Source organism: Globicephala melas, chromosome 3 (assembly GCF_963455315.2).
Source record: "Globicephala melas chromosome 3, mGloMel1.2, whole genome shotgun sequence".
NCBI classification, from domain to species: domain Eukaryota; kingdom Metazoa; phylum Chordata; class Mammalia; order Artiodactyla; family Delphinidae; genus Globicephala; species Globicephala melas.
In genome coordinates this window covers 165,270,513-165,282,691 of record NC_083316.1, presented here as the reverse complement: position 1 = coordinate 165,282,691, position 12,179 = coordinate 165,270,513, and the positions used below count along the sequence as shown (strand labels likewise).

At 50.9% G+C, this 12,179-nt stretch overlaps 1 protein-coding gene across 1 annotated transcript in view; it reads right to left on the bottom strand.

Annotated features, from left to right (window-relative positions):
• FBN3 (fibrillin 3) overlaps window positions 1-12,179 on the bottom strand; it is a 62,762-nt gene that overhangs the window by 26,174 nt on the left and 24,409 nt on the right. Inside the window, exons 32-42 of the mRNA XM_060297217.1 lie at window positions 11,069-11,194; window positions 9,605-9,727; window positions 9,284-9,406; window positions 8,683-8,808; window positions 8,445-8,567; window positions 7,797-7,919; window positions 7,281-7,442; window positions 6,208-6,276; window positions 5,010-5,135; window positions 1,431-1,556; window positions 903-1,052 (exon numbers count right to left, since the gene is read on the bottom strand). Of these exons, the coding sequence (XP_060153200.1) occupies window positions 903-1,052; window positions 1,431-1,556; window positions 5,010-5,135; window positions 6,208-6,276; window positions 7,281-7,442; window positions 7,797-7,919; window positions 8,445-8,567; window positions 8,683-8,808; window positions 9,284-9,406; window positions 9,605-9,727; window positions 11,069-11,194 (1,377 nt within the window). The remainder of the gene's footprint in view (window positions 1-902; window positions 1,053-1,430; window positions 1,557-5,009; window positions 5,136-6,207; window positions 6,277-7,280; window positions 7,443-7,796; window positions 7,920-8,444; window positions 8,568-8,682; window positions 8,809-9,283; window positions 9,407-9,604; window positions 9,728-11,068; window positions 11,195-12,179) is intronic.

The window sequence follows — 12,179 nt, the reverse complement described above, 5'->3', positions numbered from 1 at the left end:
GAACTGGATGGCTTCAATAACCAACGTTTACTTCTCACAGCGCTGCAGGCTGGGAAGTCCCAGATCAAGGCACCAGCAGATCTGGTGTCTGCTGAGAACTCTTCCTGTCTGTCTTCTTGCTGTGTCTTCACGTGGCAAAGAGAGAACGTTTCTTGTGTCTCTTCTTATAAGGGCACTAATCGCATTTAGGGGCTCCATCCACATGACCTAATTAACTCCCAAAGGCTCCACCTCCAAATGCCATCACACTGGGGGTTAGGGCCCCAACATATGAATTTGGGGGGAACTCAAACATTCAGTCCATAGCACTAATAAACTTGTAACCCCCTAGTTATCCCCTCTACTCACTGCTCCATTCCTGCAGCTCTTTCTGATGCCTGGGCTGGTTGCTAGATCATCCTAATAGGTCTCATCCCAACTGCCAAAAAGTTCTTCTGCTCAGTCCTTCTTTCAGGACTTTGCTCCTGCTGTTCCTTGCCTGGAATACCCTTCCTCATCCTGACCGACATTTCTGTAATCCTCCTCAGAGCTTCTGCAAGCTTGCTCCGCCCGCAGCTCATGGGGCCCTGGTGCCTCCAACCAGCTGTGCTTTTCTCTCTGGCCCTAGGCACTCACTCACTGACCCCCCCACCCCACCAAATAATCTGTGAGTGTTCAAGGTTCTTTAGCACAAATGAAAGCCTCACTGATCCATCCTGAATTCCCCGAGTCTGTGAAATAGAAGGATGCCTTGCCCTCCTTAAAAGTATTGATTTTTCCATACGTTGACTGCGATGGAACTTCAACTCTTCAGCTCTCATCAAAACAACAGACTCATCTGGGAGTTCTAAGTGCGGTATGCCTCATTAAACACTGCATTAAAAAGGGCCAAGCTGGAATGAAGGCCAGGGAGGGGCACTTACGGCTGGCAGGAGTTGGGCAGGCCTCGCAGGGTCTATTCCAGGCCTGGCCAATGTTGTAAGAACAGCAGCACGTCTTCCGGGTCACGTTAAAGGTCAGCTCATTCTGACATGTACCGTTATAGTGCCGGAAGCAGACACTCTTCCTCATGTCTGCAGTTGGGTTGGGGTGAAGGATGCAGGCAAGAGACACCAGAGGAAGAGAGCCAGAGAGATAGGAATTCATTCATAAATCCATTTGGAAATTACTGGCTTGACTTCTCCCCAACACACATGAGGGTGCCCTTCACGTTTAGCCCTTCTCAGGCAGTGCACAACCTGGACAACCATACACGGCAGCCCTGGGTCCCTGAGCCCTGCAGCCTTGCTCACTGCTGCATACCAGCATCTCAAATACACTCACCCTCCCTCTCTCCTCCCACAAACATGCCTCTCCACACTCTTCCAAGGCTTGGAGACTCCCAGAAGCCCCTCCCACACCCGAGTGCTTTTCTCACAACGGCTGGGGTCCCCCATCATCACACTTCGTACCCATGCAGTTGTTGCCACCGTTGACTTGCAGGTATTCCGCTGGGCAGACACAAGTGTAGTTCCCCAGAGTGTTGTAGCAGGTACCAGGGCCACAGATGCCCGAGTGTGCAGAGCATTCATCGATGTCTGCAGGGGGAGGGAGGAATTGTCTGCATCCAGGAATTGTCTGGATAACTCCCCACCCCAGGTCTGCTAGAGCCACTTCACTATGCGGTTGAGTTGAGTTTCAAGATTAGGTTAAAATGCATGGACATCTTAGTGATACGTAAAGACACGGCACAGTATTAGGTGGGGAAAAAAGTTTACTATGATCCCACTTCTATGAAGAAAAAATATGATCTGAGCTCATTTAATGATATTATCACCAAGAGTGGGGCAATCATGTGCTTCCCAGTGTGATGCAATAGGAAGCAAAGCCCTATGGATAAAATATTCTTGAAAGAAAAAAGTTGATTCTCAATCTCATTGATCCCTTAGTCCAGAAGCAGCACACATTTTCTGTAAAGGGCTGGAAGTAAATATTTTTTTCAGTTTTGCGAGCCAAACAATGGTCTCTGATGAGCTATTCACTTTGCCATGGTAGCGTGAAGGCAGCCAGCCATAGACAATGGGTAAACAAACTAGCATGCTGTGCGCCAGTAAAACTTGATCTATGGCCCCTGAAATGTGCATTTCATGTCATTTTCATGCGGCACAAAGTATTATTCTCCTTTTGATTTTTTCCAATAACCTAAAAATGTGAAAAGCATTCTTAGTGGGCTATACAAAAACAGGTGGTGGAGTATTAGCAAGCTAGGAGTGACATTTCCAAAAATGGCAGAATAGGGAATGTCAGAGCTTTATTCCTCCACAAAAACAGCTACTGAGCTGAGCAAAAACTGACAAAATGAACTTTTGAGGAACTCAGGAATCCCGTCAAAAACTTACAAAACCAGGGGATCTGATATATAAAATATCCTAGAGAACCCACAGAATGAAAACTATTAGAGCTAATAAATGAAGTGGGCACAACGCAGAATGCAAGATCAACACACTGACATAGAAATTTCAGTTGTATTTCTACAAACTACCAAAAAGCAACTGAAAAGGAAATTAAGAAAATAATTCCAATTATAATAGAATCCAAAAGATTAAATACTTAAGAATAAATTCAACCCAAGAGGTGAAAGACTGGTACACAGAAAACTATAAAACATTTCTGAAAAAAATTAGAGAAGACCTAAATAAATGGAAAGACATCCTGTGTACATGGATGAAAAGACTCATTATTGTTAAAATCGCAATACTCCCTAAAGTGATCTATAGATTCAATGTAATTCCCATCAAAATCCCAGTGACTTCTCTTCTTTTGGCAGAAATGGAAAAGCTGATCCTAACATTCATATGAAATTGTAAGGGACCCCAAACAGCCAAAACAATATTGAGAAAAGAAAATAAAGTTGGAGGAGTCACACTTTCCCATTTCAAAACCTACTTACAATGCTATAGTAATCAAAACAGAGTGGTACTGGCATGAGGATAGAACTATAAATCAGTGGAACAGAATTTAGAGACCAGAAACAAACCAAGACATCTACAGTCAATTGATTTTCACCAAAGTGCAGAAAGAAGTCTCTTCAACCAATGGTGCTGGGACAGTTAGATACCAACAGGCAAAAGAATGAAGTTGGATCCCTACCTCACACCATATACAAAAATTAACTCAAAATAGAAGACCTAAACATGAGAGCTAAAACCATAAAACTCTTGGAAGAAAACATAGGGGTAAATCTTAATGACCTTGTGTTTAGCAAATGGATTCTTAGATATGACACCAAAAGCACAAACCACAAAAGGAAAAATAAAACAGATAAATTGGATTTCATCAGAATTTAAACCTGCTGTGCATCAGCAGACACTATCGAGAAAGTGAAAAGACAACTCACAGAACTGGAGAAACTCTTTGCAAATCACATATCTGATGGGAGTCTTATATCCAGTATATATAAAGAACTCCCACAACTCAACAACAGAAAGGGAAACAATCCAATTTTAAAATGGGCAAAAGATCTAAATAGACATTTCTCCAAAGGTACTCAACCTCATTAGTCATTAGGAAAATACAAATCAAAACCACAATGAGATACCATTTCACACCCACTAGGATAATATTTTACACAATGGAAAATAACAAGTGTTGATAATGATGTGGAGAAACTAGAACCCTCTTATGTTGCTGGTGAAAATGCAAAATGGTGCAGGTGCTGTGGAAAACAGTTTGGCAGTTCCTCAAAAAGTCAAACATAGAATTACCATATGACTTAGTGATTCTAGGAGTTAGACAAAATGTTTGACAAGGACTGGCTACAGAATTTGTCCAGGGCAAAGTATATGAAGAATTTCAAGATGGTGACAGCAGAGCATTAAACTAAGCGGGGGTGGGAGGGGTGGGAGAATGGCACCCTTTGGAGTACAGGGCCCTTGAGTCTGAAAGCTGGGAAATGCTGCAAGCCTGCAGCCCTCAAGGGCACAAACTGGCCCTGAGAGGCTCCACAGCCAAGGTTAACATTCAGGTTGAAGTCTCCCTGCCCTGTGACAGTCAAGAAATGCAACACAGGGCCATATCTGAGGACAGGACTTTTCCCTTTTTCCCTTGAGAGTCTACGGAATAGGGGAGGCAGGGAGGGATGAGATATTTTTCAAGCGTTTTGGGTTCTGACTCTGGTTTGACAGCTCCCACCTCCATGTAGAAAGGAAATTGGGCTTTCAATCTTAGATCTCTCCCTTCTTTCACCATTTCCTTGAGTTTCTAAAGAGTGCTGATCAGAGTGAAAGATCTACTGTCCTCGTGTGCTGATGTCAGTGTCTGGTTGCATGCAGGTGCTCAGTTAATATTGTTGAAAAGAAGAAAAAGAATGGATTGGTGGACAGATGGATGGATGGATGAAGGAAGGAAGGAAGGAATTTCATATATTGCATCAAAAGAGCTCAGACTCAAGGATAAGGATGGCTGGGCTCAAAGCCAGTTTCAATCACTTACTAGCTGGTACCTCTCAAGTGACTTAACCCCCTTGAGCCTTAGTTTCTGCATCTGAAAAATGGGGTCATAATAGGAACATCTTTCTCATGAGGCTGTTTTGGTGAATGAACGAATGGCAAATGCAGATGTCAGCACCGTGGTGACATGCAATCACAGACACCAATTAACTGTTGATTGTTACTAAGACGCAGAAGAGGACAGTAAGGAGACAAGTGAAAAGGAAAGGTATGGCTGTTCCTTTGGTGTCTTTCCCTTCCCCCTCTTAGCTCTGGGCCTTGCTCAGCTTTTAATCAAAGGGAAGAAGGGCATGGTCACCGAGATAAAGCCAGGTCATTTCTGAGTGGGAAGGAGGCTGGAGGTCAGGCAATGGGGAGACGGGGAGGGGGCAGCGGAGCAGAGGGTAGATTGGGACATTCCGAGGAAACCTTCCCAACCCTTCTAATGGGCCCCAGGCAACAAAGCAGGTGAGAAGACTCCAAGGGGCATGTGAGGCCCCAGTACCTGAAAAGGAGGTGAGGCTGAGCAGGAAGGCAGGGAGGATGGGGTGGGTTCAAGCTCACCCTCACAGATGCGGGTGTCCTCATTGAGGTGGTAGCCAGGTGGACACTCGCACTGGAAGCTGCCAAAGGTGTTGACACAGTTGCCTCCCTGGCACAGCCCTGGCAGCTCCTGGCATTCGTCAATGTCTGTCAGGAAGTGAGGAAGCTGTGATTGGAAGGTAAATCCAAGCAGAGGACTTGGGGGACACCCATGCCTTGCCCTGGGCTCTCCAGGGTCCTGGAGAGTCAGTCCTGCTTCTTTAAGAATACTCAGGGACTTCCCTGGTGGCGCAGTGGTTAAGAATCCGCCTGCCAATGCAGGGGACATGGGTTCGATCCCTGGGCCGGGAAGATCCCGCATGCCATGGAGCAACTAAGCCCGAGCACCACAACTACTGAGCCTGCGCTCTAGAGCACGCGAGCCACACCTACTGAAGCCCACGCGCTGCGAGCCCGTGCTCCACAAGAAGCCACCGCAATGAGAAGCCTGCGCACTGCAGCGAAGAGTAGCCCCCGCTCGCCGCAACTAGAGAAAGCCCACGTGCAGCAACGGAGACCCAACACAGCCAAAAATAAATTAATTAATTAAAAAAAAAGAATACCCAAGAGCTGTTGGATATTTGGAGGCTGCACCCAGACTCTCCTGGGTCAATGTCACCCTGAATTCATCCTCTTTCCCTTCATTGGATAGAACATCCTTTCATCTATCCATCCATCACAAAGCTCCGTCTTGATGGAATTCTCCAATCTCATTACCCCCATGGATAGATGGATGGATGGATAGATGGATGGATGAATGGATATGGGAGGATGGCTGTGTGGATGGGTACATGGGTGGATATGAAAAGTGCTAGATGGGTGAATAAGCAAATGGGTCAATGGACGAAAAGCTAAATGAGTGGATGGATGGGTGGGTGGGTGGGTGAGTAGATGTACGAACATACTTATATATATGGATGGATGGATGGATGAACGGATGGAAGGAAAGAAGGAAGGAAGAATGGATAAATAGGGAATGGATGTATGGGTGGGTAGAGGAGAGATGAATGGATCGATGGGTGGATGGGGGTTGGATAGAAGGATGAATCAATAAACAAACTGGTGGAAGAGGAGATGGCTGAGAGGATCTGCCCCCAACCCCAAAGCGGCCCAACTCTGTTCCTCGCTGAGGGGGGAATGAGAGGAAGGTCAATCAGTGGATGGTCTACCAGGAACTCACCTTCCAGAATGACGGTGATGGGATTGGGCCGGAAGCCCTCACCCCCCGGGCACAGGGTTCTGTACTCAGCTGCAAGGGAAAGAGGTGCTTGTGAGGGGCTGTGGGATGGGGCATTTGGGCAAAGCTCAGGGGAAGCAGGGGAGAGGAGGTCCCCTAGAAAGGGCTCAAGAGTGGGCCTTACATCCCTTTAGCACAGAAATTACATCCCTTACCTCCTCAGCCTCTTGGGACCAAGAGACATTGAGCCAATCCTGGGGGATCCAGTGTGTGTGTGTGTGTGTGTGTGTGTGTGTGTGTGTGTGTGTGTGTGTGTGTGTGTGTGTGTGTGTAAACATGTGCTCACAATTCAACATGTGAGCAGATGGATCTTGTGGTAGTAGCTCAGGGTAGGTAGGGATTCTTTGTGATCCACAACCAGACCCTAGTGTGACCACAAGTTTCCCCCATGAAAGGAAGACCCTGGATGTACACACACACACACCTGAATAGGTGGACAGCTGCCTCCCTACTTGACACCTGACGACTTTGCAAATGCTCTTCCCACTGCACTCCACACGCTTTCCCCTACTCTGCCTGGAAAACTCCTACTCACCCTTCAAAACCTCATTCAAGTCCCTATGTTGGGAAGGCTTCCCTTACCCCCTTCCTCTCCATGGCTTCCTCCTGACCCATCACTATGCCTCAAACAGACCCTTAGGATAGTTCCACTCTCAACAGTCCAGGGACTGTTGGTTTACGGGTAAGGGGCAGTGTACAGCAGTTGCGGCCCATCCTTCTCTAGGTCCCCACCCCTACAACAGGACACAGAGGAATGCTCAATGTTTGTTGATTGACTGAGTGAGCAAGTCAATATAAACACACAAAGAATTTGCAGGAAGAGATGGCAGAAGGAGACTTTGGGGAGAGACCTAGATGATGAACTGCTGAGAATATGCTGTGTGACCCAGGGCGAGCCCTCCCTCTCTCGTTCCCAGTGTCCCTCCCTTAGCAGAGATGACCCACTAAGCCCTGCGGGAGCCTGGACCAGGGCTAGGTCTCTGCCTTCCCCCGCCCCCACTCCCCCAGGGACTCACTGGTATTGGCCAGCGGGCACAGCTCACAGGGGTTGCCCCAGGCCCGTCCCAGGGAGCAACAGCAGGATGCTCGGGTGACGCCAACCCCGATCTCCACACTGCAGGAAATGCCACCGTCCCCTCGGTCCTGTGTGTCCAGGAAACAGTTCCCGACCCGGGTGTCTTAAGAGGCAGAAAGGGATGGTTAGCAAGTGGTGGGGGAGAAATGGTGTGTGTGTGTGTTTGCACTTCTGTGTACGTGTAACTGTGTGTTACTCTATGTGTGTCTGTGTGTGCATGGGTGCCTGTGTGTGTGACTGTGGAAGTGTGCATGCATATTTCTGTGTGCATGTGTGACTCTATGCATGTGTCTGTCCATCTGTCTAGAGCAGAAGGCTGTATCTCAACAGACGATCGGGATGATCACTCTGGCCAAGGGCCTGTGTGTCAGGAGCAGGTGCATCTGGGTGACCCAGGCTATGGCCCCATCCAGCCCACTGACCCCAAAACCCCACCCGGAGTGGAGTGCGTGCTCACCCACGCAGCCCACCCTGCTGGGGTTCAGCTCAAAATCCTGGGGGCAGTTGCAGACGTAGCTGCCGGGGGTGTTGACACACAGGCCGTTGATGCAGTTCACGGGGTCTGCACACTCATTCACATCTGTGGGGTGGGGGCACCGTCAGCAGGGAGCCCTCCCTTGACCCACTTCCCTCCTGCCTTCTTCCCAGGGAGTCGAGCCCTGGCTGTTGGGGGCCAGGCTTAGGGGCCAGGTCACATCCTCCCCCGGGAAGAAAGCCTGATGGGACAGCAGCCTCTGGGGTCTGCCCTGTCCCAGGCGACCCCACGCCCTCCCCTGCTCTGTTCTACTTGGCCTGGAGGTTTGCCCTTGACAGCTCTCCCTGTCCCAGATTCCACGAGCTAACCTACAAAAAGCAACATTCAGGACATGTTTTGAGCCAGGGGCTGGCAGACTACAACCTGTGGGCCAAATCCGGCCCCCTATCTGTTTGTGTGAATAAAGTTTTATTGGCACACAGGCACGCTCATTCATTCACTTATCGCCTGTGTCTGTTTCTGAGCAACAGGGCAGAGACTGTATGGCCGAAACCTGAAAATATTTACTGCTGAACCCTGTTTGGGACACATGAGCTGCACGCCCCCTCCCCAGCCCCACGGACCCCACACCTGTGCAGTTGCCGCCTCCACGGTCCAGCTCGTAGCCCTCATCGCAGACGCAGCGGAACATGCCTGGCAGGTTCTCACAGCTCCCAAACACACACAGGTTCCCGAGAACACACTCGTCCACATCTGGGGGGGGGACCCCAGCTCAGCGCAGCCAAGCCCACCTGGCATCCTGCTCCTGTCACCCCCAGTGCCAGCGGCTCCAGGGACCCGCCCACACCCCAGCAGCCCCAGACCTCACCCTGGCAGGCGTGCTGGTCCTCTGTGGGGTTGAAGCCCATCTCGCATTCACAGCGGTACCCCCCGGGGGCATTGAGACACTGCCCATTCTCGCAAAGGTCCACATTCTCCGCACACTCGTCCCTGTCTAAGGGGACCCAGAGACAGAGGGCTGGGGGTCAGCTGGCCAGGACCCACTCAGGGTGGGCAGGTGGCCCCTGTCATTCAAATCCTTCAGTCACCCAGGGTTCCAGGGAGCTGGCAAGTAGCCCGGGGAACTTGGAGGGCAGGTGACCAAGTCAGGGCCAGGGAGCAGAGAGGGGACCTGGTCACTCAGGATCTGGGGTGGAGGGCCGCCAGGAAGTAAGCAAGTTCTCCTGTTCCCCACATCCATAAGGCTCCATGCATTCTGAGTCCAGGGGAGAAGACTGCCTCCAGGGACTCAGGCTCTGGCCTGTGGCCCCAAATGCTGAAGGCATGTCCTCTCCGGCACCCACGGGGTGGGTGGGTGGATCAGTGCAAGTCGGGAAGCCAACTGACCACTGTGGCCACCTTGGAATCCAGCCCCCATGGCTGTGCCTCTCGGGCCCCTCCAGCCCTCCCATCCTAACCCCTGACCTCACCTTCGCAGAAGTAGCCGTCCCCAGCAAAGCCCGGGGGGCAGGCACAGCGGTAGGAGCCGGGGGTGTTGAGGCAGTCAGCTCTCGGGCTGCACCCATGCTCCTGGAAGGCGCATTCATCCAGGTCTGCAGGAGACGGGACCCGGAGTCCCCTGGGTGTGTGCACTGAGGGGCTGCAGGGAGGCAGACCCTCCAACCCCAGCCCTGACCGGCCCCCCTGGACATGCCTGAGCCCAGTCACCCCTCCCTGCCACCTGCCTCCCCCTGCACCGCCCCACCTACCTCTACAGCTCTTGCCCGGACCTCCTGCCCTCAGGCACTCACCGTGGCATTCGAAGCCATCCCCCACCCAGCCTGGCTGGCACCTGCAGCTGAAACTCCCAGGGACGTTGAGGCAGGAGGCGTGACCATCACAGCTGTGTCCCCCAAGCTCACATTCGTCCACATCTGAGAGGAGAGGGACCCAGGCATAGGAGGGGCAGGACCAGGAGAGGGGGTGGAGGATGCAACACCCCCGGGAAACCTGGGCCCAGTAGAAATAGGGCTTCAGGTACAGAGTGGCAAGACTCAGTGCAGGAGCAAGGGAGAGAGCAAGGATCTTCCCTAGGGCAGGGCTGGCCCAGACATGTCCCCACACCACTGCGGGAGCTTCCACCTTCACCCAGAGCCCAAGAGGAAAACCCCCAAACCCAACAGGGCATGACTCCCAGAAGCGCCCTGAAATGGCAGCATGAGAGACTTAGGGCAGACGCTAAGAGGAACTGTCCTAATGCACACGCTCCCTCTCTAAAGCAGAATTTCCTTCTAAAGCCGTGTGTCTAATCCTCAACCAATTTTGCATCACACTTATCTCGGCCATGTTCATACACCACCTAAATGAACTGCTGTTTGCTGAAAGTTTCTTTACACTGCCTCCCATTTTTACTCACGTGAACGTATTTTAAAAGAAAAATAACAACGATCTCTAAGAAATCACGGATTTGATACTGTTTTCCAAGGTTTCTTTCCAGTATGCATTAAAATAACTATGTAATTATGGCAGGTAGAATTATGTTCTCCCAAAAAAATGTGTTCCAATCCTAACTCCCAGAACCTCTGAATGTGGCCTTTTTTGGAAATAGGGTCTTTGTAGGTGTAACCAAAATCAGATGAGGTCATCCTGGATTACAGTGGGTTCAAAACCAATGACTGGTGTCCTCATAAGAAGAGGGAAATTTGGACACAGAGAGGAGAACACCCTGTGATGATGGACGTGGAGATTGGAATGGTGTGTTCAAGGATGCCAAGGACCAATGGGCACCATGAGAAGCGAGGAGAGAGGGATGGGAGAGATTCTCCCTCTGGGGCCCCAAGAAGGAACCAATCCTGCCGACACTATGATTTCAGACTCTGGTCTCCAGAACTGTTAATTCTAGAGAGAGTAGATTTCTGTGGTTCTGAGGCACCAGGTTTGTGGTCAGGGGGTTCAGCAATCCTGGGAGGCTAAAACAAGAACTACGGAAGTGTTTAAATGTTCATCCCTGTACCACTTAAGAGCATCAGGCTAGCATGCTCTGGGAACTCGTGTGCATACAAAGGGACCCAGAGCTCCCCCTGGCAGAGCTGTTAAGGGAGCCCCAGGGGCACGTGATCGGATCCTACGTTTTGCTTTAACGTGAGGTCCCACCAGTGGAAGTGTGTAAGAATGAGGTCTGGCTGTACTCTGCTCCAAGGGATGGGGCAGACCCCATGAACCCTAAGTTGGCCCCTCGAGGGCCCCCTCGCCTGCTCCACTGACCACCAGCTCACCGGAGCAGCCCGTGGCCCCCTTCCTGACGACGTAACCCAGCTGGCAGTGGCAGACAAAGGAACCCCTTGTGTTCTCGCAGACCCCATGGAGGCAGATGTAGGGGTTCAGGTCACACTCGTCCACGTCTGTGGGATGACAAGAGAGGAAGCAGGTGAGGGTGGGGATGCAGCAGCATTGCTAAGTGCCCTGCCACATGGGTCCCCTGCATCGGGGTTCTCTTTGCCCATCTTCAGGGGTGGGGAACTCCCCCAATTCCACTGCTGGGCAGCCGCGAATGTTCAGTCAACAGTCTACAGCACATATTCCGTGGAACACACCGGACATGCATTCCCAAAAGGATTTTATACCAATACATTTAGACAACGCTGAGTTAAACAAAGCTAACTGGATTTTTTCCTCCTGCAGGCCTTTTCAGAGCCTTTATGCCAACGTGGATCTGCAAGAAGGGATGGAGGAAGCAGCATTTCCTATTTAACTTGGTCCTAAGCCCCCTTTTCTTCAGTGTTTCCTAAGACACCTGTGATCGGGAATGCTTTAAGCTGTCCTGGGCTGGACACATCTCCCTGGGAGGGTTATGTTTTTTACTTCCTGGTACTTCCTCACACTGGCCGCAGCTCTGCCCTGACGGGGCACCCAGTAGACATCTGCTCCCTGGGCCCCGTGATGACCTGCAGCCAGGACAGGACGGTGATCACGGCCCAAACAGCTTGGATCCCCAAGCAGGGCTCAGAGAATACAGTGTCTTTCCATCTAGCTCACCTTCCTCTGCAGAAAACCCCTTGGTCTGCAGCGATCCGATACACTGCTTTCAGAACAGGGCACACGCCTCTGCATGCACTGGGTATACGGTAAGTGTTCGATAACTGTTCATAAAATAACAAGGTTCAAGGGCCTCTGCTGCTGTGAATGAGATCCCACGGGTCTTGGTGCAGGGGCTCTAGGCACAGGTGGCCAGGAGCAGACTGCCAAGTGCAAAGCCTCATCTCCCCTGCCCGCGTGTGACGGGGATGGGACTGTCGTCTGTCTTGCCCACGTGGCCTCCTTGTGGAAGGCCTGGTGGGTGAATTGTGAAGCTGCCTCCTCCACCTGTATGTAGTCCCAGCTCCTCAC